The sequence below is a fragment of the Myripristis murdjan genome, chromosome 22 (assembly GCF_902150065.1).
Source record: "Myripristis murdjan chromosome 22, fMyrMur1.1, whole genome shotgun sequence".
Classification (NCBI taxonomy): domain Eukaryota; kingdom Metazoa; phylum Chordata; class Actinopteri; order Holocentriformes; family Holocentridae; genus Myripristis; species Myripristis murdjan.
Genome location: NC_044001.1, coordinates 3807409 through 3832304, shown reverse-complemented (window position 1 = coordinate 3832304; position 24896 = coordinate 3807409). Strand labels below are relative to the sequence as shown.

Sequence of the window (24896 nt, the reverse complement as noted above, 5' to 3'; positions counted from 1 at the left end):
CACTGTTCACTTCCACTGCTGCTGGTTTCATAGCCTCATACTGTGAGCCCGGTTGCATCTGGTAACATCAAAAGATTGAGGAACTTCCGTGAATAATGAATCTAAATAATGATCTACATAATGAAGAGTCATTCACAGCTGGAAGTGACGCTCAAAATGTCCGAAACTGAAATTGCAGAGAGGCTCTGGGTTGATTTAGAGAAGGAGTAGTTTTAAGAGATGAGGTTTTGTTGTTATCGCCTAAAACGCTCTTAACCGTTCTTAAATCACTGACGAGTTTGGCTTCTCGTGGCTTGTTGAATTCATTAAACGGCGGTAACACAGTCGTATTAAAATCAGAAGAAAAAAAAAACGCTTTGCCTTTCAGAGTTGTGAGAACATTAGAAAGACTTGGGGGACTTTTAGAGACGGATTTGAAGAGCTTATGATGGTAAAGTTGCACTTTCACCGACGATCAAGTGGATGGCAATTTTTTTCATCATTAGTCTAAAAGAAGTTAATATTGCAAAACTGGAAAAATAATGAAGCACTTGCACTTCAAATGGAAAACATCAATGAAATGCTACTTGAATATTGAAAGGACAATGTCAGAGGACGGCAACCGCGTCAGTCAGTTCCATAAGACATGGAGCTCAAACAGGGTCGATTTATGAAATTTACTTTCTTGATGAAATGCTGATTATGTAGCATGCTGAAATATTCAGTGTATTGTTTTTGGACCCCTGCCCACTCCATAATATGTATACACTCAAGTGGCCACTTTATCAGCTCCACCTGCACAATCTAATCCAATCCAATCCAGCTGTTGTGCCATAGTTTCTTCTCCTGCTGCCTATAATGCTCAGCTTGTCTTGTTGTCACAGTAACAGAGGTGTTCATTCACTTCTATGTTTGGCATTGAGCTCATAGTTTGTGCTGCTGTTGGACTGGTGTGCATTATACTGACAGCTGTTTCCACTATTCTGTCCCCCCTCACTGTATATCAATAGGGAGGACAAAAAATTAGAAACACCTCTCAATATAATGTAGTCCAGTAGCAGACCTCTGCAAACTACAACCTCAATAATAAACATAGAATTAAATTTACACATTCTGCACAACGTCAACACAAACTGAACATTATAAACTTTGTTAAAAGGCAGAATTTATGTTGCACTGAACTGCATTGGACTGTTTGACCTGATAAAGTGGACACTGAGTATATACATACATACATATAATCATTAAATTATTAGAATAATGATTAAATTTAGCTTCCCAACAAGTAGTATGGTTTTTGGGAATGGAAACTATAAATGGTGAGGAATATAAAAGTGAAAGTGAATGGTCACTGCAACTACTGCAATGTGTCTCAGCCAATCAGAACAGGCAGTCATGAACAAAACTACTAATAGAATAGTAATGCATAGATTCTCATGTAGATTTGCGTTAATTGTACATTATGTGCTGTAGACTGCTACAGACAAAATACTTTTTATTTTTTGGTCTTTTACTTTACCATCTTTTACTTTTTATTTTACCATCCAGAGGTGCTGAACATTTTCTGTTTTCTATTTTTTTTTTCACATGAATTCACAGTAACACTGACAGCATAACACCAACAGTGTGTAATTAAGCAAAGGCACCAGACCAGATTGTTTTTAGTGTTTATGGTGAAATTCAAGCGTACCGTCCGGTCCACAGGTCAGGGAGTTTAAATCAGGAGCCGCCGCTTTGTCAGAGGTTGTGTAACGGCTTTTAGGGGTGACCTCGGGTGAAGTCGAGGGGTTAACTAGGGTGAGGTGTAGGTGGGACACTTAAGTGTAGCAGGTGGTGCCCTTATGTAAACTGCACTTCTTTCCTCTGGAGCCTAACAGACTGTCCCACTTTGGCTCCGACAAAGTGGGGCAACTCAAAACGGCTGACGTCTGAACTTCAAACATCACAACATTCAAAACCACTTTATTTATTTTACATTTTTGATGCACGGGTGTGTTTTTAAGTTGTTGATGCAAGTCAATATTATGCCCTTTTAAGAGCAAAAATTGCACAATGCAATATTCATGGTAGCTTCATGTCTGCAGCATCAAACAGGGGAGTTATTTACTTTGCATTGTGGGTCAGTGGAACTGGTGAAATAGCAATGATTTTCCTCCAGTAACTCAAGAAATACAGGAGCAATACTTACAGTGTCCCAGATTACATGGTGTCCTACTTTGCTGCACTCACCTGGTTCTCTTGGTGAACCGGTGGCTCCGTTCATTTAACCGTAGGTTTGGCCAAATCCCGACCCCCCCACTGTTCCACACTATTTTTAACCACTGAGAGGTATATGCATAAATAATTTAAGACCTGTGTCCCAAACCTCTACATAATACAGTTTAAGACAATCCACTCTGTGTCCACTGTATACCAGGCCCGCCTGTACAGTCTAATGCAGTTCAATGCAAAATGAATTTATAATGTCCAGTTTTTGTTGGAGAGTGTGTAAATTTAATTCTGTGTTTATTATTGAGGTTGTAGTTTGCAGAGGTCTACATTATGTTGAGAGGTGTTTCTGATTTTTTGACCTCCTCATTTAAATACAATTAGAGGGGACAGAATAGTGGAAACAGCTGTCAGTAAAAGTGCAGTCCAGTCCAACAGCAGCACTAACTATGAACTCAATGCCAAACATAGAGGTGAATGAACACCTCTGTTACTGTGACAACAAGACATGCTGAGCATTACAGGCAGCAGGAGAGGAAACTTTATGGCACAACAGCTGGATTGGATTGGATTGGATTAGATTAGATTGTGCAGGTGGAGCTGATAAAGTGGCCAATGAGTGTGTATTTAAGGCTCCATGCTTAATAAAGCATCACTGTTTCGCCAAGCAGGGATTTAATTGCCATCTGCAATTTAAAAAAGCACCATCATCTGTTTAATATCGTGCTGACAGTCATTTTGTCAGAGTCGGAGTCAGACAAAATGTCGAATTTAATGTTGGAGTGAAGTTTTAATTAAATGAGATTAAAGTGCAATTGTTAAGGGAATGCAAGACCAACTGTATGTTTTCGCTTACATTCTCCTGTACTACATCATATTTTACTAAAACTGCTGCATTGTTCTGATTGAAAAGCGCTTATTGTCCATTTTGGTGCGACTGCCGCATCGGTTTGACTGAGCTTAGCATTTAGTTTTGTCACATTTACATGAAAAACAACATCACAGAAAATTTGCTTTTTTTTTTTTTTTTTTTTTAAATTTTGGCACATTTTCTGCCCACACCTGTTAAAAAGTGATGCTGTGTGTAAATGCATCCCCTGCTGTTCCACTTTAATGATAATAATAATAATAATAATAATAATGCGTTTCTCTGCAGCGTGAGTTCCTCTTCGTGAGATGACATTTTCAAATCTGAACGGCTTATTTCGGCGAATTCATCCTGTCTTCCTTTTTTTTTTCCTCCGACGCTGACCCTGCACGGCGACCTCTCTGTGGATGGCCAACAAACTCCCACCTGGAGATCAATAGAGGATCAGAGGGAAACTTGAGCGTCTGCCTCCTCCTCCTCCTCCTGCACTGCTGCTCTCCCTCCTTTGCTACTGAAAACTATAAAGGTGGTGCAGGTGGCTGTGAAGATGTTGACTCAAACAAAAAAAAAAAAGAAAGAAAGAAAGAAAAAAGAAAGGCGCCTACACCTACATGTAATGATTGACACTAAAAAGAAGCCATTCCGGAGTCAAATGAACTTCATCGGCTTCTCTTCCTCCACAGCTTCGCACGGCAGCGCCTTAAAAACCGAGGAAGGGGAAAAAAAAAAAAAAAAAAAAACCTCAAGTGCTGTCATTTAAATTTCTCCAGCGGCAATTAAATATGTTTTGCCGGAGAATTCGCCGAGCGCTGCCTGACGAGGGGGTGTCAGTTTGGGGTGCAAAAAGGCGTGATTTCTCCTCCTGCTCCTCGACTATTTTCAGGTGCAGCCAGTAGACGTTAATGGGGAGAAGCATGTACTCCGTCTTGGCAACAAAATAAGGCCGAGCCATTACTCCTGGAGACGGGGAGGCTTCATCTGTCCGGGCGGAGCCGCAGGTGGGCACGCCGGAGCCGCAGCCACGTCTTGACAAGCTAATTTCCCCCTTCCCTGTTTCCTTTGGCTCGGTGTCAGTGCCGCGGCGTCCACGGGCAACTAACCGTGATAATTCTCCTGTCTGGCGGTAATTGGCCGTGGAGATTCAGGCCATTCCTCCGCCTGGATCACCTGGACGGATCGATGGACGGACGGGTAGTCGGCCTGACGGATACCTTCACTGATATCCAAAACAATACGCCTCTTTTTTTCTCTTTTGAATCACTGCAGTGACTGTTTAAAAAAAAAACAACCTGTCAGCTCCTCAAAACCACCAAAGCACCTTAATGAGATTCTTTAAAGTGGAACTGTGAGACAAATATTTCTGACAGATTATCGCAGATCGCACTGATCCCCTCGCAAACCGGGAGCCAACAGCATGAAATTGGCATTCTGGGCACAGACGGACAGATAGAGAGAGAGAGAGAGAGAGAGAGAGAGAGAGAGAGAGAGAGAGAGAGAGAGAGGGAGGAGAGAGAGAGAGAGAGAGGGAGAGAGAGAGAGAGATGGATGCTTCCAGAGGTGTCGAAAAAAAAGTTAGCCGAGGATCCGGGGCCGGTGGAGAGAGATGAGACTTTTTTTTTTTTTTTTCCAAACGTGCCGCTGACCTCTTGGCTGTGCAGCGGCTGCAACCAGAATCAGATCAGGCAGAAAATATCCAATTAAACTCCACATTAAAGTTTCAGGCGAAAAAAAAAAAAAAAAAACGAAGACAAATTAAATCTCCCCCAAAATGCAGGGACTCTGGTGATTTTTAGATCTTCACTTGAGCTGAAGCATCTCATAATCCTTTTTTGTTTGTTTGTTTGTTTGTTTTTATGAGGAGCAAATTTGCATTTTCTCTGAGGAGATGCACAGAATGTACAACAAATAAAGGTTAAAGTACAATTTCTACAGTTCCAATAATTTCAGCAAAAAATAACCACCATTTCTCTGTGGATGGCTGACCAGTAACAGTGACTCAGCAATTTCTGGTTTTGAAAACTCACCTTCCAGCTCATGTTTTGCCAAGAAACCAAGAGGAACTTCAGGCCAGCAAACCTTGATCTCATGCAATAAATAAATAAAATAAAATAAAATAAAATAAATAAATAATAAAATTAAAACAATAAAATTAAAAAATAATAAAATAATAAATAATAAAATTAATAAAATATAAAATACTAAAAAATATTTTTTTAAATTAATAAATAAAAATATAATTAAATAAAATAACAACAAATAGGAAATATAAGAAACTGATTGACTAGAGACAGAGAGAAGCCAAGAGAGTAATCCCAGACAGGTGTTTATTAATCTGACACTACAGTTTAGGTGTGCAACTGTAAAACAATACATGAGTCATTGTGGGATTTCAGTGCTGCTCGATGCTGCTCGCGTTAACAAAACCGTATAAAATGGAAACATTCCAGTAGAAAAAAGTAGAGAGGATGTTTCGCTCTAGTCCATGACCGACTAGCAGCTCTCCTGACGGCAACGCCTCCGTTTCAAAAACTATCTCTCGGTGCTCATTTATGCCCACATCCACGCCAAAGGTGAGACTGATGAGGAACTGATCTCGGCGGCAAATTTGGAATCGATTTTCTCCGATTTCATGTGATAAATGATAAAAACGTCTAGCATTCATGGATAATTAAGACATCACTGATTTTGTTTTCATGTCATGTTCAACACAGCGGCCGTAGTAAAGCTGAATCCAACAACAAGTCAACAACTTTTTTTCCTTGTGTCTGAAATCATCCTATCAGTCAGACAGACTGTACATTAGCATGCTGAGGAAACCACGATGGAGATGTAGCAGAGAGGAGAGGAGGACAGGAGGGTTTAGGGTAGAAGAAGAGACAGAAAGAGGAGGAGTTCCTACAGAAGAAAGTGTTGAGAAAAAGAAGGAGAAAGAGTGAGAGAAGCTGCGTTTCCATCAAACATTTTATGCAATCTGAAAGATCGCGAAAAGTTTTTTAGGTTCACTCGAGTGACATGGTGATAAAACTGCAGAGGAAACAGATTTTTGCAAATTATTAATCAAATGACGCACGGCGCCCGTCACTGATTGGCCGTCTCTCTTCTCATCAACATACCGGCAAAAGCATCTTGCAAGAAGTCCGGTGAGATCATGTGAATGAATCTTTTTTATTATTATTATTATTATTTCTCAGCTGGAAGGTTCACTTTGTTTTTAATCTCACAGGACATGTCAAAGAGCTGGCTTGTAATTTTGGGTTAAACCTGAACAGGAACAGGAGTCAGACAGACGGAGAGAGTGAGAGAGAGCGAGAGAGAGAGAGAGAGAGAGAGAGAGAGAGAGAGAGAGAGAGAGAGGGCATTCCTCCAGAGGGATAGAGACGGTGAGCGAGCAACAGGATGAAGAAACGGTGGAGGAGAAAGAGACATCATTGCTTCTGGTGAAAGATGAACGTGAGCGAGCCGAAGGAGCAGAGTCAGGAGAGAGAGAGAGAGAGAGAGAGTGAGAGAGAGAGAGGTTGTACATTCAGGTGGCAAAGGCAAAAAAACAGCGGCGGTTGCTGTGATGAAAGGTCTGCTGAGCTCCAACAAATAAATAAATAAATAAATAAAGAGGAGGAGCAGCACAGACCTCTCGCTCAAACCGAGACCACCGCCGCCGCCGCCGCCGCCGCCGCCCACCGCCGCCGCCCACCGCCGCCCACCGCCGCCCACCGCCCGCTGCCCGAGACCCTCTCCCAAACCGGCACACCGCCGAGTTTCACTCTCAGATGTGACACGCAGCTGCAGGAGGAAGTCCCCCTGTCCTGCAGCCAGCAGCACTGAGGACAGACTTTATCCATGACCGCCAAAATGACATCACCATGTTAAGTCCAATGGCCTCAAAAGAACAAGTTTGAATTTAGAGACAAACACTTCGTGACGGTGGAGCTGCTCAGGAGGCCGAGAAACCTGGTTGGTTTTAGTGGTGCAACTCAGCCAAATGACAACCTGAAGGGCAAAGATGGACACGTGAATGACGACGACTTCCGTTTTCATTCGTTCGCGACCAAAGTGTTTATGCACGGAAAAGCTCAGCGTGTCAGCTACTAGCTCTCACTGATTTGAACGTGGAAAGTCAGCTGGGCTAACAAGGTAAGCTGGATAATGTGGTGTTTGCTGCTGGATTGAATTTCTTCAGTCGAGTCCGTTTCATCAAATCAAAGGCACATGCATGCGTTTCTGTTTGTTAAAGGGACGTTCCTCAGTGGAGTTACAGAGACTGACTTCACCTGCAGAGCCGCAAAAAACAAAACAAACAAAAAACCAAAGCGTGCACCTGTTGGTGTGGAAAAGTGGGTGCCAGCTTAAGACCCAGATTGCTGGGATTTTTTTAAATAGAAAATGGGCTGAATAACCTCCAGGCCGGGGAGACCCTCAAAGAAAACGTACAATTTAGTGATCGATCGGGCTTTAAGTGGGATTAGGACGTGTAATCTGATGTGTTGAGGTCGGAGCAGCAAAGAGGTGCTCGCTCTCGAAACCAAAAACATCTTTGCACCACTTCCCTTCAACTACAAGAGGAATAACACACCAACAGCAGTCAAGGAATGTCCCTTTAACATTTCCTGCAGATGACTGAATTTAACATAAAGTAGACATGCGCTCTAGTTTTGCCATCACCTTCTCACTGCCATAGCTGAGACTTTCTATCCCTCCCATAGGGCGGCCACATTTTCAAATATCTTTATCATATTTATGCACGCATCATAGGCGTTTTCCTTCACATGGGGGGCCAATTATTTCAGTGTCAAAGCAGACACAAAATCTCCCAAAATCCACCAAAACGTGGTTGAAAAATCCACTGAGCGTCACATCATTTGAACTGCAGGCCGGAATAGTGGAGAACTGGGACAACTTGGTGGTGAATGTTGAAAACGGGACATTTTAGAGGTTTTGTAGATATTCATCAGGACTCTGGAAACCCCGATCCCAGACAAAGCGGGGTGTCGGGTCACCGTACCCTCACACAAACATCCACAAAACGTCTCCACCAGCTCCAGTTTTCAGTGGACGTTCACCTTTAGCCAGAAAAACTGGTTTCTGAGCTCCGTCTGCTGAGCTTTCATTGAACCAGCGAGGCGTTTCCTGCCTCCAGAGCAGCTCCGCCTCCGAGAAATGTTTGCAGAGCGGCGAGCAGCGGATCTGGGAGACTTCCACGGCTCCATCCGTTCATGCTGGAGCACTGCAGCACGACATATGCACACACACACACACACACACACACACACACACTTACTACTCAACTGGATGCAACTGCAGTGATCGCACTAATCTTCAAGAAAGCTCAACAAGTCCTGCTGGAAAGTCACTCTCGTAAGTTTTAGGCATGTCCGCTGAGGTAAACGTTAATATGCAACACGTACAAACAGCAGGGCTCCTGTGCAGGTTTGGAAAGGATGGAAAATGGGTTTGATTTCAAAGTTTTAGCACAAAACAAAACAAAACAAAAAAAAACCCAGGGGTTATGCGGTTGTAGATGCCTGCTGTCATTCCGCATCCTGTGTTGTGCTATTTGCTGTTGTGAGGAGTAATCTCACGGGCTGGCAGCCAAACTGCACGGCCATCAGCATGCATCACGCCCGCCGGCTTCTGCATTCCTGAAAAAGGGGAAAATCCATCCGCCGATGCTCTTACGCGTAAGACATCACGCATTTGTGACAGCCGGTGCGTTCCGGGATTCGTTCGATGATGAAGTGTGAACGTGCTTGGTGATTTCCTGCTTTGCCAGAATGCCTCTGCTGTGTATGTGAATGAGGTTTCTCCAGTCCGGAGAGAAATGAAAGTGGATGTGTAGAGAGCTACGGTTCGTTTGTGGTGGATTTCCTCCCTGTGTGACTGATGAACGACGGTGCAAAATGTCAAAATGAAGCCTAAAATCTGATGTTTTGGATTGTTGAAACGTCTTCCACCGTCAAAACGTGACTGAAGCTGCTTGTCAAATTAGGAAAAACACAACAAAAACAGGCCCAGATACATGAACAGCATTATGGTGTTCTGGCGTGCACTTTAAATGCAGTCAGGAATTGAGAAAATCGGGTGGGAAAAAGGTAAGGAATTATGAAATGGCAAATGTGTAGGAACCCTGTGAGAGTATTACATAGACACACACACACACACACACACACACTCTTCCAACAGCAGTAATCAGGACTTGGGTATCTTCGAGGAAGCATCACAGAAAGACATTCTAATTTCCATGCAAGTTAATTGATTTAAAACTTTTTTTTTTTTTTTAAGAGTGCCGTATCGCTCGTGTGTGTGTGAGTGAGGAGCTCCGGACCAAAACACACACCTGGTTTGACGATATAATCGTTAAAACAGCGGGAATCCAAACGTAAAGCGTGCGAAAGGGCCATTACGCTGCCACCTGTGGATTTCAAATGACCAACTGTCCTGTAAAAAGCGGCATCATTAATGTTCATTTTATGCCGCCATTCGTTTGATAAGACCAGGTGGCATGTTTGGAGCCCGATTCCTCACACACACACACACACACGCACATAAACACACACACACGGCGTACATGGATGCAGTTGCAGTAATCGCACTAATCTCTGATCGCCAAACGGTGCGACTCGGCTTCTCTCCCGTCAAAAAAGAAAAAAACCACAAGTTGCATAGCTTTGCAAGATTCGACATTCTGGGAGGATGAAAGCGACACGTCGGTAGAGTTTGATGCACGTTTGGCGACATGCTGCCGTGCAGAAAAATATATAGCAGCAGCAGCAGCCATCGCAGAAGTCCCTCATCGTACAAGGAAAATGAATCCTGAAGCTGCTCGGCCCCGGGAGCAGAGGGCTGTGGTCGTACTGGGCGTGGCTGGGCCCCTCCTCGCTTAAATTAAGGTCACAAAAATCCCTCATGAGCACAACTGCAGTCATTAAATCGCATTCCCTCTCAAAACCTCATTAGCATATCGTGGCGTAAATCTGGCGTGCGCGGCTCGGACTCTGATCGTCCAGTCATTTTAGGCCAAAATTGGGGTCAACCTAGGACAAACTGCAAGAGAGGCAAACTCGACTGATTTTGTATCCTCAGTTTGTCCTGAGTGAGAGAAAAAAAGTCCCAAGGAATCCCATTGGTGGAAAGTTTTGAAAATCACCTGTATATGACCATATAATACCAAAAAACACTGTTTTTAACACACAGGGGAAAGGGGTTCAACATTTTACTTTCAGATATCACTATAAAAATTCACAAGTTGATTACACACACAAAGACAAGAAAAAAAGTCAATTACAAGTTCTTTGAATTATTCTGTTTACACATGCATATCACACATTATCTGATTTGATATGCGCTAATAAGGAATATAAGGAATAAATGCCAGAACAGGTATTTAAACAATGAATAAAATTCACTGTTATATAGTAACCTTTTAATTCAAGGTTACTATATAACAGTGAATTAAAAGGTTACTATATATATACAGTAACCTTTTAATTCACTGTTTAAATATCTGTTCCGGCATTTATTCCAATTAGCGCATATCAAATCAGATCATGTGTGATATGCATGTGTAAACAGAATAATTCAAAGAACTTGTAATTGACTTTTTTTCTTGTCTTTGTGTGTGTCATCAACTTGTGAATTTTTATAGTGATATCTGAATGTAAAATGTTGAACCCCTTTCCCCTGTGTGGTAAAAGGCTGTTTTTTGGTATTATGTGGTCATATATAGGTGATTTTCAAAACTTTCCACCAATGGGATTCCTTGGGACTTTTTCCCCTCACTCAGGACAAACTGAGGATACAGAATCAGTCGAGTTTGCTTCTCTTGCAGTTTGTTGTAGGTTTTTTCATAAAATGACTGGACTCTGAGGCCCATTAGCATTACAAAGTCGTCACTTCTCGTCGTTTTCCTGCGTGCTGACAGCCGAGAAAGTCGAATGAGTCGACGTGGTTAACATCACGCAAGGCTAACGAAGGTAGAAAATAAATTTGGTTCAACTGACGGTTTGGGTGACAACCGTTAGGCCTAATAATGATGACAATAACAATAACAGTATTTTTTCCTATTTTTGTGGGTTTGCCTTACGTCTTGTTGTATGAAACTAACAGCAAAATGTACAACAACAAACGCAATAAAAGAGAAGTATACCTGAAAAAATGTCTGCTTTGGTGTGGGTATCTCGAGTCAGTGATGCTCCAAGTAAAAGTGAATAATCTTTTGGGATGTATGCGTCTGCAAATTTTAAGTTAACACGACTCAAAAAAAAAAAAAAAAAAAAAAGTTCTCAGCCGTCGTCTCTGCTCTCAAAGCTCGACAGGAGGCAGCTCTGTTAACCTGAGCAAACTGGTCGGCAGCTCACTGGGGACTCTGGGCCACATTTACAAAGAGAGAGGCACTAATTAGTGTCCAATTAGCAAACAGTGGCGATGAAAAAAGAAAAAAAGAAAGCAGCAAGGTGTTAACCCTTAACCTCAAAACGCTGTGTGGACCGCTGCTCCGGCCAAAGTTGATAAAATAAAACAGAAAAAATAAAAGCAGAAATAAAAAATACATCACACACATATATTCTGGGATTGCCCATAAAAACACGAGCTCTGATACCCATAGGTATGTTGGGTAAAGCTCAAAAATATAAGTATAAGCTAAGTATAAGTTCTTTTGCAAAAACATAAATGCAGATGCAGTTTGTGTTTGGTCTTTTGTTTTATCAAAAAAGTTTAATAAGAAGAATTAAGGGAGTACATTTTTTTTTTGTATTTAAAACATGAATCATTTCCTAAATCATTATTTTTGATTACTTTTTTTTTTTTTTTTTTTTTAAGAAAAGCCTTAAAAGCCTCATTACCGGGAATTTTTCTGGTGTTTGGTGAAAGCCGAGAAATAACACCTGCCGCCGTGAGAGAAGTTTCCACAGCCTCCACCACTGCCAAGATGTGAACCAATATCAGGTTTGATGAGCTTCATTTAATAAACAGAATGCACTAAAAAAGCTTTTATAACATCAAAAAAACGTCTAAAAACGTAAATCTGGCCCAAGTCCTGGCGACGACCAGCCGCTGCTGAAGCTCCGGGTTTTATCAGACGATAAAAACACAACAGCGATAGACGGCGAGTTCCAGAGCTGATCCAAACTCCTCGTCCAACACGATGCAGAGATGATCTAACCGAGACCCTGACCCCTAACCCTTCACATGTTAAGGAACTAAATTAGCCGCTCTGCAGTGTTGAGACGCCTGAGGCTCCCTGAACGCAGCACAAAGCACAAATGTCATGAAACGATTTTTTTTTTTTTTTTTTTTTTTTTAACTAAATGGGTCTCCAATGATGGCCACTTTATATTTGTGCCTTGGCTCACTCCGTTCGTGTGTGTGTGTGTGTGTGTGTGTGTGTGTGTGTTCTCATGGGCTCCGGGGCTGATTTCAAAGAAACCCCTCCTGCTCTGCCTCCTTTGATAAAGAGTCTCTAGGAACATGAGGGATAAATTCAAGAGGCACATTCACACTGCGTCTGCGTCTGCGTGTGTGTGTGTGTGTGTGTGTGTGTGTGCGTTTTCTCGTGTGCGCCCACATCCATGTATGCGCTCCGGAGCGTAAAGATTACTCCTTTGCATGCAGATTTAGAAAACTGATTTCATAAAAGTACAGTATTCCATTTTTTATTACTCGGAGCTTTTTCGCGGCGAAGCTGTGTTTTTTTTTTTTCTTTTTTTTTCGGTAATGGAATTCAGAGCAGGCTTTGAGACCGCCGTGTGTGTGTGTGTGTGTGTGTGTGTGTGTGTGTGTGTGTGTGTGCGGTGGCGGTGGGATTATGTGTCACTGTGCTGAGTGGACTTTTATGTGAACTAAACTCTATGTTATTTCCCCAAAGCCTTCTTGTCATCCCAGCTTTACCCAGAGTGCGTTCTCCCAGCCCTGATACATGCAGACCAACTCAGAGGGAAGAAAGAAAAAAAAACACACAAAAAAAAAACATCCTTCCTTCATTCAAAGACAATAATAATAAAAGGTACAATATTCAGAAATATTCTAGAGGCGTACCCAAGCGGTGCATAGAAGACACGAGGAGGATTTCGAACAAAATAGCGGTTCGGGGTGTGACGGACGTCGAGCGGAGGCAGAGGACAGCTCAGTCATCAAAAATAGAAATCATTTCAAGAAGCCGGGTCTGATATATATATATATATATATATAAAAAAAAGAAATAAATAAAAAAAATCACCTTAAACCATAGCATTGCTCACCGCGTTCAGGGATAATGCTGCATCACATACGGGAACCAGTGAGAGGTGAGAGCCTTATCAAACTTATATTTCATTTCATGGGCAAAACCCAAACCAACAAATAAATTAGTCACTAAAATAAAACTCAACCCTTTAAATTTCTCTATTTGCAAATCCATGCACTATCCCCTTTTCCAGTAAACCCATTTGTTATTCGGTGTATATAGTGCTACCAGTATGCAAACCCTGAATGTCCACATAATAAATCATCAATGAAAAATATTCGTATGTACAGTGTAGCTCAATAAAATCTCAGTTCTCTAGAGTTTTGCATGCAGTCAACTGCATAATATACAGGCAATACGTATGTGGAGTTGTTTCTTTGGCAGGCCAGAATCCAGCTGGACATGCATAGAGAGGTATGTACAATCACAAAGGAGGCGCTCGCTCTCACATGACCGGGAGACAAACGTCTGTGTGCAAATGCTAAAGAAGCCAGTCCGCATGTCGGGGGGGGGGGGGGGCGGGGTGAGACCAGTGGTGCAGCTCAACTGGATGTCCCATGTCAGCCTGATCCTGACTGGTAGCGGTGGTTGGGGCCGCAGCGGTGACCCTCAGCCTCGGCCGCCCCTGCACCACTGGCTCAGCTCCCTTCAGAGGCCGTCGTCCTTCTCTGAGTCCGGCGACACCGGTCTGGAGACGGTGAAGATGTCCTGGCGTTTCATTTTGGTTTTGGGTGTGGCGGAGGCCGGCGGCGCCCCCACCGAGGGCCTCCTCTTGTCCGACAGCAGTTTGATAATCTCGGCGACCTGACTCTCCAGGGCGCCCAGGCGGCCTCCCAGAGTCTGGATGTCCCCCCGGAGCTCCAGCCGGGTGTCGTGCAGCGCCGCCTGCAGGGCCTGCTCCGGGATGGGGCAGAAGGGGTGGGGAGACCCCGCCCCTCCCGGGATAGGGCTGTGGAGGAGCGGGGTGACGGCGGCCGGGGTGCGCGCCTCCCCCGCCCGGTCGATGCGCAGCTCACTCTTGGTGATGCCGCTGTCGCAGGAGTCTGTCTTGCGGAGGGGGTTGTTGCTGGACACCCCGCCCTCCTCTATATCCCCCCTGCCTCCCGCCTCCTGACCTTTGCCCTCCTGAGAGAGCATCTCCACGGAAACAGCCTTGACGTTGTTGTTGAGCCCCTCCTTCCTGAGCTCTGTCGGGGCCACAGGAGGGGCCATGTTGTTTTTGAGGCGCATCCAGCCGCTGGCCTTGGCGGCCGGCTTGCCCAGCGCGGGGCTGGCGCTGGCTTTGAGCCTGGTGATGGACGTCTGCTCGCCCCCCGCTCCGGCGGAGCTCGGCTGCAGCTCCATGATATCACAGTTGTTCTGCTTGAGGGGGGGCTCGCTGGGGTGGCTGTACGCCAGGGAGCTCTGCATGGGCGTGACCTGAGACACCGTCAGCACGCTGCTGCTGGGCGGGGCCCCGTTCTGCAGAGAGGAGTGGGGCCGCTGCAGGCTGAGCGGCAGGGAGTGCTGCAGGCTGGAGTGGCCCAGCTGCAGGCTGTGGGGGTGCAGGTGCTGGTGGTGCTGCTCCACCTGCAGCTGGTTCTTCTCCAGGTCCAGCTGCGAGGCGGCGGCTCCCTGGTTCCGCAGCTCCTTCTGCTGCTTGAACTTCTGAAAGAGCTTGCGGACGGGATGGTCCTGCGGGATGGTGAGCTGCACCTCGTTCTTCGCCCGCTGCCTCTCCTCCTCCTCCTTCTTCACCTCACTGATCTTGCGGAAAATGATCTGCGGGGGAGAAGCACAGGGAGAACAACAGGACACTTATCAGAACACTTCATCATTTCACATGAATAATATGAATAATAATTCTCAGTCTTGAATTTCTCACTGAGGGGTTAACCATTGGTGAAGAAAACACTTTTTCTCCTACAATGAGAAGAAAAAAAAAAAGAGCCAAGGAGATTTAGTATTATGGAAATCTGTCAGCCTGTCTTAACTCTGTCTCTCTAATATATTAACTTGTCACATTACCTCTGCAGCACAACCAGGTGCTGCAAAGTGCGGCTGGCTTTTGGAGGTCCGTGTTAAATTATCCATCAGTGCTCCTGCACCTCCCACTGTATTATTCAGCCCGAGTCTGGCGCCACGCGCTCTCCTGGCTCCCCTTACACACTAATTACACTGGGAATGACAGAAACCTGTCCTCGGCAGGCAGCCAGCCAGGAGCGTGAGTGTTATTCTTGGGTGAAATGATAATGTTCCCTGTGGCTGGGATCTTTAGGGCCCATCTCTCCATCCATCGATGATACACCCGTCCAACCATCCGTGCCTCCTCACCAGCCTCCCTCCATTCATCTACCCATCATCCATAATGTCTGACAGCAGGTTCATGCATCTGCCTCGCTGCTGCCTCCTTCCCTCGCATCCAACCCGTCACGGCTGGAGCTTCCTGAGCCAAACCAAGCAAAGCCACCCCATCGGAAACAGAGCGGCCGAGTCAATCATCTCCACCCCCCCCTCCCGGCTGGATGGAGGCTATTAATTAAAAACAAAACAAAACCTGTGAAGGAACTACGCTGTGGTTTAATGAAACGTACATGACGTCCTGCCACTGATGACAGAGGGATCTCATCATTTCCTTTGAGCGGCTCTTTGCACTTGGCTGCCTGAGAAGAACAAAAAGCCCACTGTCTTTAAGAGGCAGAGTACAAAAGAGCGCCGTCAGCACCGAGCTGATGAAGGCTGATGTGTTGGGATTCAACTTTAAAGGATCAAACAGGTAGGGATTTTTTTTTTTTTTTTTTTTTTTTTAAATCTCCAATGGTTGTCAGTCACCTCATATCAACCCCGGCAGCTAAAGTTCCTTCTGTTATCTTCTCAAGAACGGAGAGTGCACCTTCAAATGTCATCCAAAGTGCGTTTAAACAAGTGTAACACAGCGTTCAGCGCAAGTGTGGAAGTGTCTGCTGAAATCTGAATTTGAGCCACTGTTTCAAATGAAGAACGTCTGCTCCTTCTCCTGTTTTCTCCGGCATATTTTCTTTATGTCAAAACAAAATAAAACCGTCAGAGTGAAACAGAAAGTTTGCACACACACACACAGAGAGAGAGAGAGAGAAACTGTATGCAGAGTAAATTTCCGCTCACAAAGACAAAGTTCGCTCGAGTGTGAAAACTGTCACCGTGGTCACTGGGAGTTAAATTTTGGCGAGGAAATGCCAGCGTAAGCTTTCACACACACACACACACACACGTCGGATGACAGTTTGCAGCGTGAACTTGCTCTCTGACTGGCACCCGGCTGATGAAGAGGTGGATATGGGGATGATGGAGGGATGTGGCACTTACATAAATGTCAGTTAGCATCATGATCCCCTACACTGTCAGCTCCCGTTCATTTTCCCCACTCGAGGTTTTGGTAAATTGGTGAACTGGTTGGACTGGTTGGAGATTTATCTGAAAGCTCCTTACAGCATCAACTAAATGCCTATAATGTAATGTAAATGTATAAGGAAGCTTAACGATGGCCAGGGAGTTTATATGTATGGATAGTGAGTGGTGATTAAAGGACTATTCCACTCATTTTGCATGTTGTGTATATGTAGTCCTGTGTAAAATGTTTTGGTAACACTTTACAATAAGAGTACAACAATTAACATTAGTTAATGCCGTAATAAACATGAAGTAACAGGTAATAAACATTAAGTAACAGGTAGTGAACATTAAGTAACAGGTAATAAACATTAAGTAACAGGTAATAAACATTAAGTAACAGGTAGTGAACATTAAGTAACAGGTAATAAACATTAAGTAACAGGTAATAAACATTAAGTAACAGGTAGTGAACATTAAGTAACAGGTAATAAACATTAAGTAACAGGTAATAAACATTAAGTAACAGGTAATAAACATTAAGTAACAGGTAATGAACATTAAGTAACAGTTAACTAACCGTTAACTAATGTGTCTAAGAATCATGTACTAATGCTGTTCATGCTAAGGTATTAATTTATATGTTATTTAAGGGTTATTGTAGATATTATTAACATTAGTAAATGCCATAATAATCATTAACAGTTACTTAACCATTAAGGCATTAACTAACGTTAACTAACGTTAATTGTTGTACTCTTATTGTAGTAGTGTTACCAATGTTTTTTTTGTTGTTTTTTTTTTTCAAGCAAGCAGTGGTATTTTAAAACTTTTCTCCAGCCATTCATTTCCATTCATTCCACCACGATATGAAAATGAACTAACAGAGACCGTCTTCACACCATCATAACAACGTCATCCACATCAGTTTTCCGTGAAACGCTCCCTCCGCCAGAGAAAATAGTCCCCGTGGAAACTTTTTGGCTTCTGGATGCTGAGGACTTTGTTAGCTGCCGAAGCAGAAAATCATAAAGGTGGATGTTTGAACCCAGAAAATAAAGTATGTTGCATTATTTGCAAAACAGGCCACAATGGCACAAACATTTAAAATCACTTTATTTTTTTTAAATTTTTATTTATTTATTTTATTTCATTCAGTGAAAAACAAAACAAAACAAACAAAAAAAAACAATACACTATAAACACAACATTCCCAAATCTTGAATGAAAGGGAGCAGAAAGAAGAATAATCTAATTTAATCTGCCCCTTTATCCTCCAGAAAATCAATTTGGAAAGCACTTTAAATTAAAACAACAACAACAAAATAAACAAAAATTAAAATAAAATAAAATAAAATAAAACAGCTGCCGGCCACAACACAGACAGTCACATTCTTTTTCCCCGAGTTCCAATTCAATTTATACCATTCAAACATTTTTATTTATTTATCTATTTATTTATTATGACAATCAAACATAACTAATGTATTTCATTATATTTCCTTAACATACTGGCTTTAATTGTTCTTATAATTTACTTTTGAAAACACCTGGCTGATTTCAGATGAGACAGAGTTAGCTCAGGTCGGCGTGTTTGGTGTCTAACTGGAGTTTCTGGTCACTTTAGTGTCATTTTCACGCTGTAAACACAGTAGTAACATATTTAGCATGTCAGACACACTCTGCTGAGCGAACCTGCTGGCCCGTCGACTCGCTCGCAGATTGTCGAGGTTGTCTGAGTTGACGGCTCCGAGTATTTTGGAGCACAAACTGGGGCGGAAACACTTCAAAGTTACTGTGTCACAGTGACCCAAATGTGGAAACAATGCTGCACCATCAGGCATTCGCTTTTTAGTCACACACACAAAAAAAAAAACGACTGCATGGACCTACAGCCGAGCCGCAGCAAGCCTTTTTCTGTTTTGTTTATGTTCCATTTTGTTATGAATATTTAATATTTGCCCACTTTCTGCTCTCCTCGCTCAACGCTGGAATAAGGATCCCTCGCTGTGCGGCGCCTCCTGAGTTTCCTTCCATTTTTTAATAAAATAAACAGATTATTACGGAAGTTTTTCCTCGTTCTCATTGAGCGTCTGGCTTTGTGAGATGTTGCTTTGCATGGATTGTAGACGTGGGTGTGTGGAGCCTTTTGAACCAATACAGTTAACTTAACCAGCGCCTTGGCTCAAGGACACTTTGTGAGGGTTCGGACTCAAACTCGCGCCCTGCGGTGGGAGGAGCCTCATCCTCGTCTGCGCGCTGTCCCGCTGCGTCTTTTCTCAAGTTAAACGAAACTATTCGAGAAACCAAAAACGCAGATCGCTCGCCGAGATGCATCACTCAGAGGATTAAAAACGCTCCGCAGAAAATGGATTGGCGGCGGCGGCAGCGACGTTTGGCGACCGTTGGCAGCGCCTGGCGTCCTAACCGTCCTCGAGACGAGTGTGTTGACTGTTTTGCGCCGTGCCGAGCGGCCTGACTCACATCCTGCACTCAGCCTAATTTCTGCTGACCTAATTATTCCATCCTTCTGTCTCCTCAATCAGCATCGCTCACATGGAACCTCGTTCACGTTATAAAACGGCCGTCCGCCATGACACGCATCAAATAACAGGGCATTATTCAGACTGGGGATTAATTGCTCTGTTTTTTTGAGATATGAAGAAGGTTATACTGATAAATTAAAACTTCCAAGACACTAAACTGAATAGATGTGATATTAATGGAGAGATCACCGAGAAACTAGAGGCTTCTGTTAAGCTTTGATTATCCCCGTGCCCTCAGGAGTGTTTGACCAGTGTGAAGAATCTCATAAAAAAAAATGTAATGTTAAATCTACAGCATTCATAACCTGGCTAATGACAGAGATTAGTTTTTTATCTTTGGAGAGCATTTGAGAGAATCTGCTTAAGCCACCGAGTTTGGGCGTCGAGATCAATTTCTCATCAAAGATGGTGCTCATGATAATTTTATAAATGGCACCCTGCAGCCTGCATCTGCACTTATTGTCGAGATCCCCGGCCAGAATCAGACTGCTGACACAGAGTTAGTGAGAGGAACGCCGGAGCGCTTGACTTTCACTCAAAAAACGAAGTATAATGTGGAAAAGAAAAGAAAGAAAGCCTGTTCTAACAAGATGATTGGTGGCATTAAAGCGCTGCAGAGCACATTATGGCTGAGTATTAAAGTAATGATTCATGCCAGGACCTGTGATTACATCAAATCTTTTTCAGGTGACATTATTAAACACTTAAAAATTGCTCAAGTAAAAAGTGCAGACTTTTGGAAGTGCTCAAAAAAAAAAAAAAAAAAAAAAAAAAAGTGGTGTTAGTCACTCCTCCTCCGTGCAGACCAGCGTCTCCACGAGCGGCGCATTTCAATCACCGACTTTCACACCGATTCTCTCACTTGGGAAATTATTCGTGTTTTTCAGACTTCATCGTTTCAAACTTTGGGCTTTAATCTGTTTGTTAAATGACTCCCAGGACTCTTGTGCATTAGCATGCAGAGCAAAAAAAACAACAACAAAAAAAAAACAAAACGAAATGTATTGAGATAAATCTAACAAATGGCAAAGACGGCGTCACGGCGTCCTCATTAGCCTGAACATCAAGGCACATGGAATAACTGATTACATGGTGAGAGAAAAAAACAGCTGAATAATCAACTACAGCGATCTGCAACAGACGAGTGACTTCCTAGAAAACACAAATGCACTTGAAATTCATCACTGAGCATTAAAAACAAAGACACCGACACCATCCGCTAAGCAAACATCCACATACAGTTAAACTTCACTGGGCAGGAAATAATTTAATAACAGAATTCTTGAAAAACCAAAGGACTTCATTACAGCACGAATCATGAAATGTGTCATCGGTGCAGTGCACAGCGCTCGGACGGGGATTTCCTCCTCTTAGTGGAAAAAAAAAAAAAATCAAACAGCAGCTTCACTCGTCGTCCGCGAGTCCAGCTTTCTCCGGACCGTCTCGTAAGTTTTGTATTTCTATCTCTATCTAAAGTTTCTTCTTCGTCTCCGCTTCCAACCCCCGGAGCTGGAACTGATTTGGAGAAACCGCACAAACGTATTGAAAGGTGCTTCATCAGCAGAGATTATTATTTATGAAGCTGCAGCCAAAGTCTTTACCTGATTCTCGGTGAGGAGTGAGTGTCCGTTTGCTGGTGGTGCATCAACAAGCTTTGCTTCTTGGAGCAGACTAAGGCCTTGATCTGACCATCAGCGCGAATCTCGTTTTTTTTTTGTCATATCCAGATTGACTTTAGAGAACTACAGTTGTCCCTCGCTATAACGCGGTTCACCTTTCACGGCCTCGCAGTTTCGCGGATTTTTTTTAGTGCAATTTTGCATGCTTTTTTTTTTTTTTTTTTACAGCGCATTGTGTTCTGCGTCCTGATTGGCTAAGGGAGAGCCTGCGCATTGTGTTCTCCGTCCTGATTGGCTAAGGGACTGTAGACCACTGTCAATCAATCTCCTCCGTGCCGTGTCTCCTGTACAGTACAGAATGTGTTCATTCTATAATACTGGACTTATTTTTCTACGAAGGTTTAAACTTTGAGAGTTTAAACAAGAGAGAAAAGTGAGAAAATGTTAATGCCTGTCTGAGAAAAGTGTATAAAGTGTGTAGTGAGGGGTTTTACAGCCTTAAAACATCTACAATAATTGTAAAAAATAAAGACTACTTCGCGGATTTCGCCTATTGCGGGTTATTTTTAGAACGTAACTCCCACGATAAACGAGGGACCACTGTACATGATATCAGATACAATCAGATTTCAAAACGTCTTTAGCATCACGTCAGCTCGGCATCAAGGCAAAGCGTGGAACAGACCTACAGGAAACAACGTCAGCGTCACGTTTTGTGCCGCCTTGACGTGAAAAATGCATGTTTTTATGAAGCAGCAGCAGCAGTGTGATGTAGTCTAAAGCAGCGGACCCTAAACTCACCCTGCGTTCCAATATCCATACTACCATACTATTTAGTATGCAAGAAAAAAGAATTAGTATGTCCCAATACATAGTATGTCAGATGCAGTATGCCAAGAGTATCAGGATGTTCTACTACACTCGGTCAGATTTCGCAGTATGCATGTCAGCATGCTTCCCTGGCCATTCTGACCCACAATCCTTTGCACAGCGGATGTTACGTCGCACTGACTGAGCTGCGTGTACAAGCCACGCCCACATATACACACGGAAGACAACACGACGCACGTGTGGCGCTACGGACGGCGTGGCGTTGGAAGTGAGCAAGAGGGTCGGAGGTCAGGGAGGACGTATGTAGTGTGTCCCAATAGTATGCATACGCTTGGATACTGCATACTACACTGCATACTTTGTAAGGGCAGCTGCAGTACATACTAAAAGTAAAAAGCAGAAGTATGCGGTTTGGAACGCAGCCCCAGGCTTCAAGGCCCTCCAGTCCTGCAGGTTTTAGTCTCCTCTTGCACACCTGAGCTGGTTAAGGTCCACACACCTTCATGCACGCCCTGCTCAGGTGGATCTGCTTCAACCAATCAGCATGAAGCCCTGACATGGATCAGGATAAATAATGTCACCTGAAAAAGATTTGATGTAATCCCAGGTCCTGGCATGAATCATTACTTTAATACTCAGCCATAATGTGCTCTGCAGCGCTTTAATGCCACCAATCATCTTGTTCTTTTTTCCAGATTATACTTCGTTTTTTGAGTGAAAGTGAAGCGCTCCGGCGTTCCTCTCACTAACTCTGTGTCAGCAGTCTGATTCTGGCCGGGGATCTCGACAATAAGTGCAGATGCAGGCTGCAGGGTGCCATTTATAAAATTATCATGAGCACCATCTTTGATGAGAAATTGATCTGGATGCCAAAATCACTGGCTGAAACAGATTTTCACAAATGCTCTCCAAAGATAAAAAACTAATTTTAGGAAGTAGGCAGAGGTGTGGCTCATGTTGCTGGTTAACCTTAACCCTCACCTGAAGCCTCACCTGAAGTATTTGAGCTAACGAGCTAAAAAGCTGAGGTTTTAGTTAACGAGCTCGAGCCTCGGCGATGCAAAACGTCAAACTAAAGCGGCTTTTGTGATGTTTTTTTTTTCCGGCTGTCGTCCATGTTGCTCTGTTCTGATTCTGACACGACGTCGACTAAATTAGGAAACGAGCCAATGGACGCACATGGACTCTGTAAACTTGTACCTGCACAGTGGCGGAGCCTAGTGGCCGTGACTTTATTCCTATAAATCTGCAGTGCCTTAGTGTGAGATGCTGTTCTTTGTTGCAGACCCAGTTTGTGATTGAATAAAACATCATTTTGACACAAACGTCTCACTTAGTGCAGCTTAAATATTGTTTTTCCAAAGTGAAGTGTACTTTGACGTCAGCAGTGGCTCTGGAAGCCGCGCAGGAGGTGACTTTTTCTTTTTCTTTCCTCCAAATGGCAAATACAGACGACTCAATTATTCACACTCCTGTTCCTCACATGGGGCTGATTCAACACAACACAGAGCAGAGGAAACAGAAGAAACCAACAAAAAAAATCAATCACAGACTAAATAAATAAATAAAAAAATAAATAAAAATCACACATTTCCAGCGTAGAGGAAATGGAGGTTATGCAACAGCTGCCTCCTGCCCGGCACGCTGCACACACCTGTGGCCCGTCACAGTCTGATGATTAAATACAGTGAAGCACACACACACCCTTTCAGGAAGGTGTGTGTCGTCACAGGTTTGATCCCTGCAGCGGTCAGCGTGCAGCGCCTGTCCCTACCAGAGTGCCCTTGAGCAAAAGCTGGTTCTAGAAGTGTGTCTTTTAGTTTTGACAATAACCGTAATATTGGTGAACACAGAATCAGAGTCTCCTGGATATATGCAACGATAATAAATAAAATAAAATTTGCTATGGACTTTGTTTCTAAACGTTTCAACTTTCAACCTTATTGGCTTGAAAACACCAGTCCAAGCTGCAAAATATATTCAGATGTATTGAATCTTATATTATACTGTTTTGCCGACCGGTGTTTGCAGTCAGGAACAAAAAAAAAAAAAAAAAAAAAAAAAAAAAAAAAAACCACAACAGTCGACATGACACCTCGTGTCCGTATTAAATATGTTCATATTTAATTTATTTCATTCATATTTATGTTATTTATTTTAATTTTAGTTTTATTATGTATTGACCATAATAAATATGGTATAAATGGTCTGTATTTGTCATGTAATTTGTCTTAAATGCAATAATATTTTGAATGAAAAAAACTGCAAATAAGAAATTATCAGTATCGGTACTATCGATGAAAATGCAGGAAAAAGTATTGGTATCGTATCGAATCCTAAAAGTGTGGTATCGCCCATCCCTATCGGAAACGCTCAAAACACGCGAAAATGAAACGCCGCATCTGGGAACATTAAAAGGAATTTTCACCTGTGAGCCCACAAACTGTGCGGCTTTACTGGACAGACGACGACATGCATGAACATAAACTGCTTTGGAAAATGTTTTGCATCGATATTAGAAAAGCATTCGGGGTTCCAGCTTCACTAAAACACTGCAGGTGTCTTATATCATTGCAGATGCTTACAGATATCATCTCAGCTTTCACTTTGGTGCCACATTTACCCAGGTTAGACCATTTGGTGGGTAATTACACGGTGTAATGGGAGAATTGAGAAGTTGAATCCCTTTAAAGAAAATCCTGAAATGAGACGGCAGAATAAGCTCACACTCTGAATTTATGATCGCCGTGTGACATCAAATCGACCCCGACGAAGGGACGTGCAGACAGTTTCTAGTAATATTTGGTGCATGTATAATTCAGACACATCGTTTAGTAACATTTATGAGTTGGATTTTTTGGTTTGTGTTGTTTTTTTTTTCAGCGGTGGTCAATACCTTCAACCTTTAATGCACAGACAGTATTTCACTGATATGGCTGTGCAGCACGTCACCCTCCCCCAAATCTCAATTTTGCTGAATTATGCACGATGCGGTTATCTAAGACATGATGTGCATTGAGTCACGTCACCGCGGTCCTTTCAGAGTTCACCCCTCGCTCCCCTGAGAGGAGCGCCGCGTCCTCCCGAGAGCTCCCGTATGCAGATTCGAGGATGAAAACGTGCTAATGGAAAGAGGAATTAACAAGGAAGCACAGCCTGGAGGGGAGCGGTTATCCCCCCCGACCCGAAAACCCATCAGAAAAAAAACAAACGCAGGGACCCTCGCCGAGTCACGAGAAGACGCATCAATTATTCAAAACGAGAAGCCTGCAGTGCTTTCA

General features: G+C 43.2%; 1 protein-coding gene across 1 annotated transcript in view; it reads right to left on the bottom strand.

Annotated features, from left to right (window-relative positions):
• Positions 1-13136: 13136 nt before the first annotated feature.
• The window catches only part of kcnh5b (potassium voltage-gated channel, subfamily H (eag-related), member 5b), a 208562-nt gene continuing 196802 nt past the window's right edge, over positions 13137-24896 (bottom strand). Inside the window, exon 13 of the mRNA XM_030044846.1 lies at positions 13137-15032. Within this exon, the coding sequence (XP_029900706.1) occupies positions 13920-15032 (1113 nt within the window). The 3' untranslated portion in view covers positions 13137-13919. The remainder of the gene's footprint in view (positions 15033-24896) is intronic.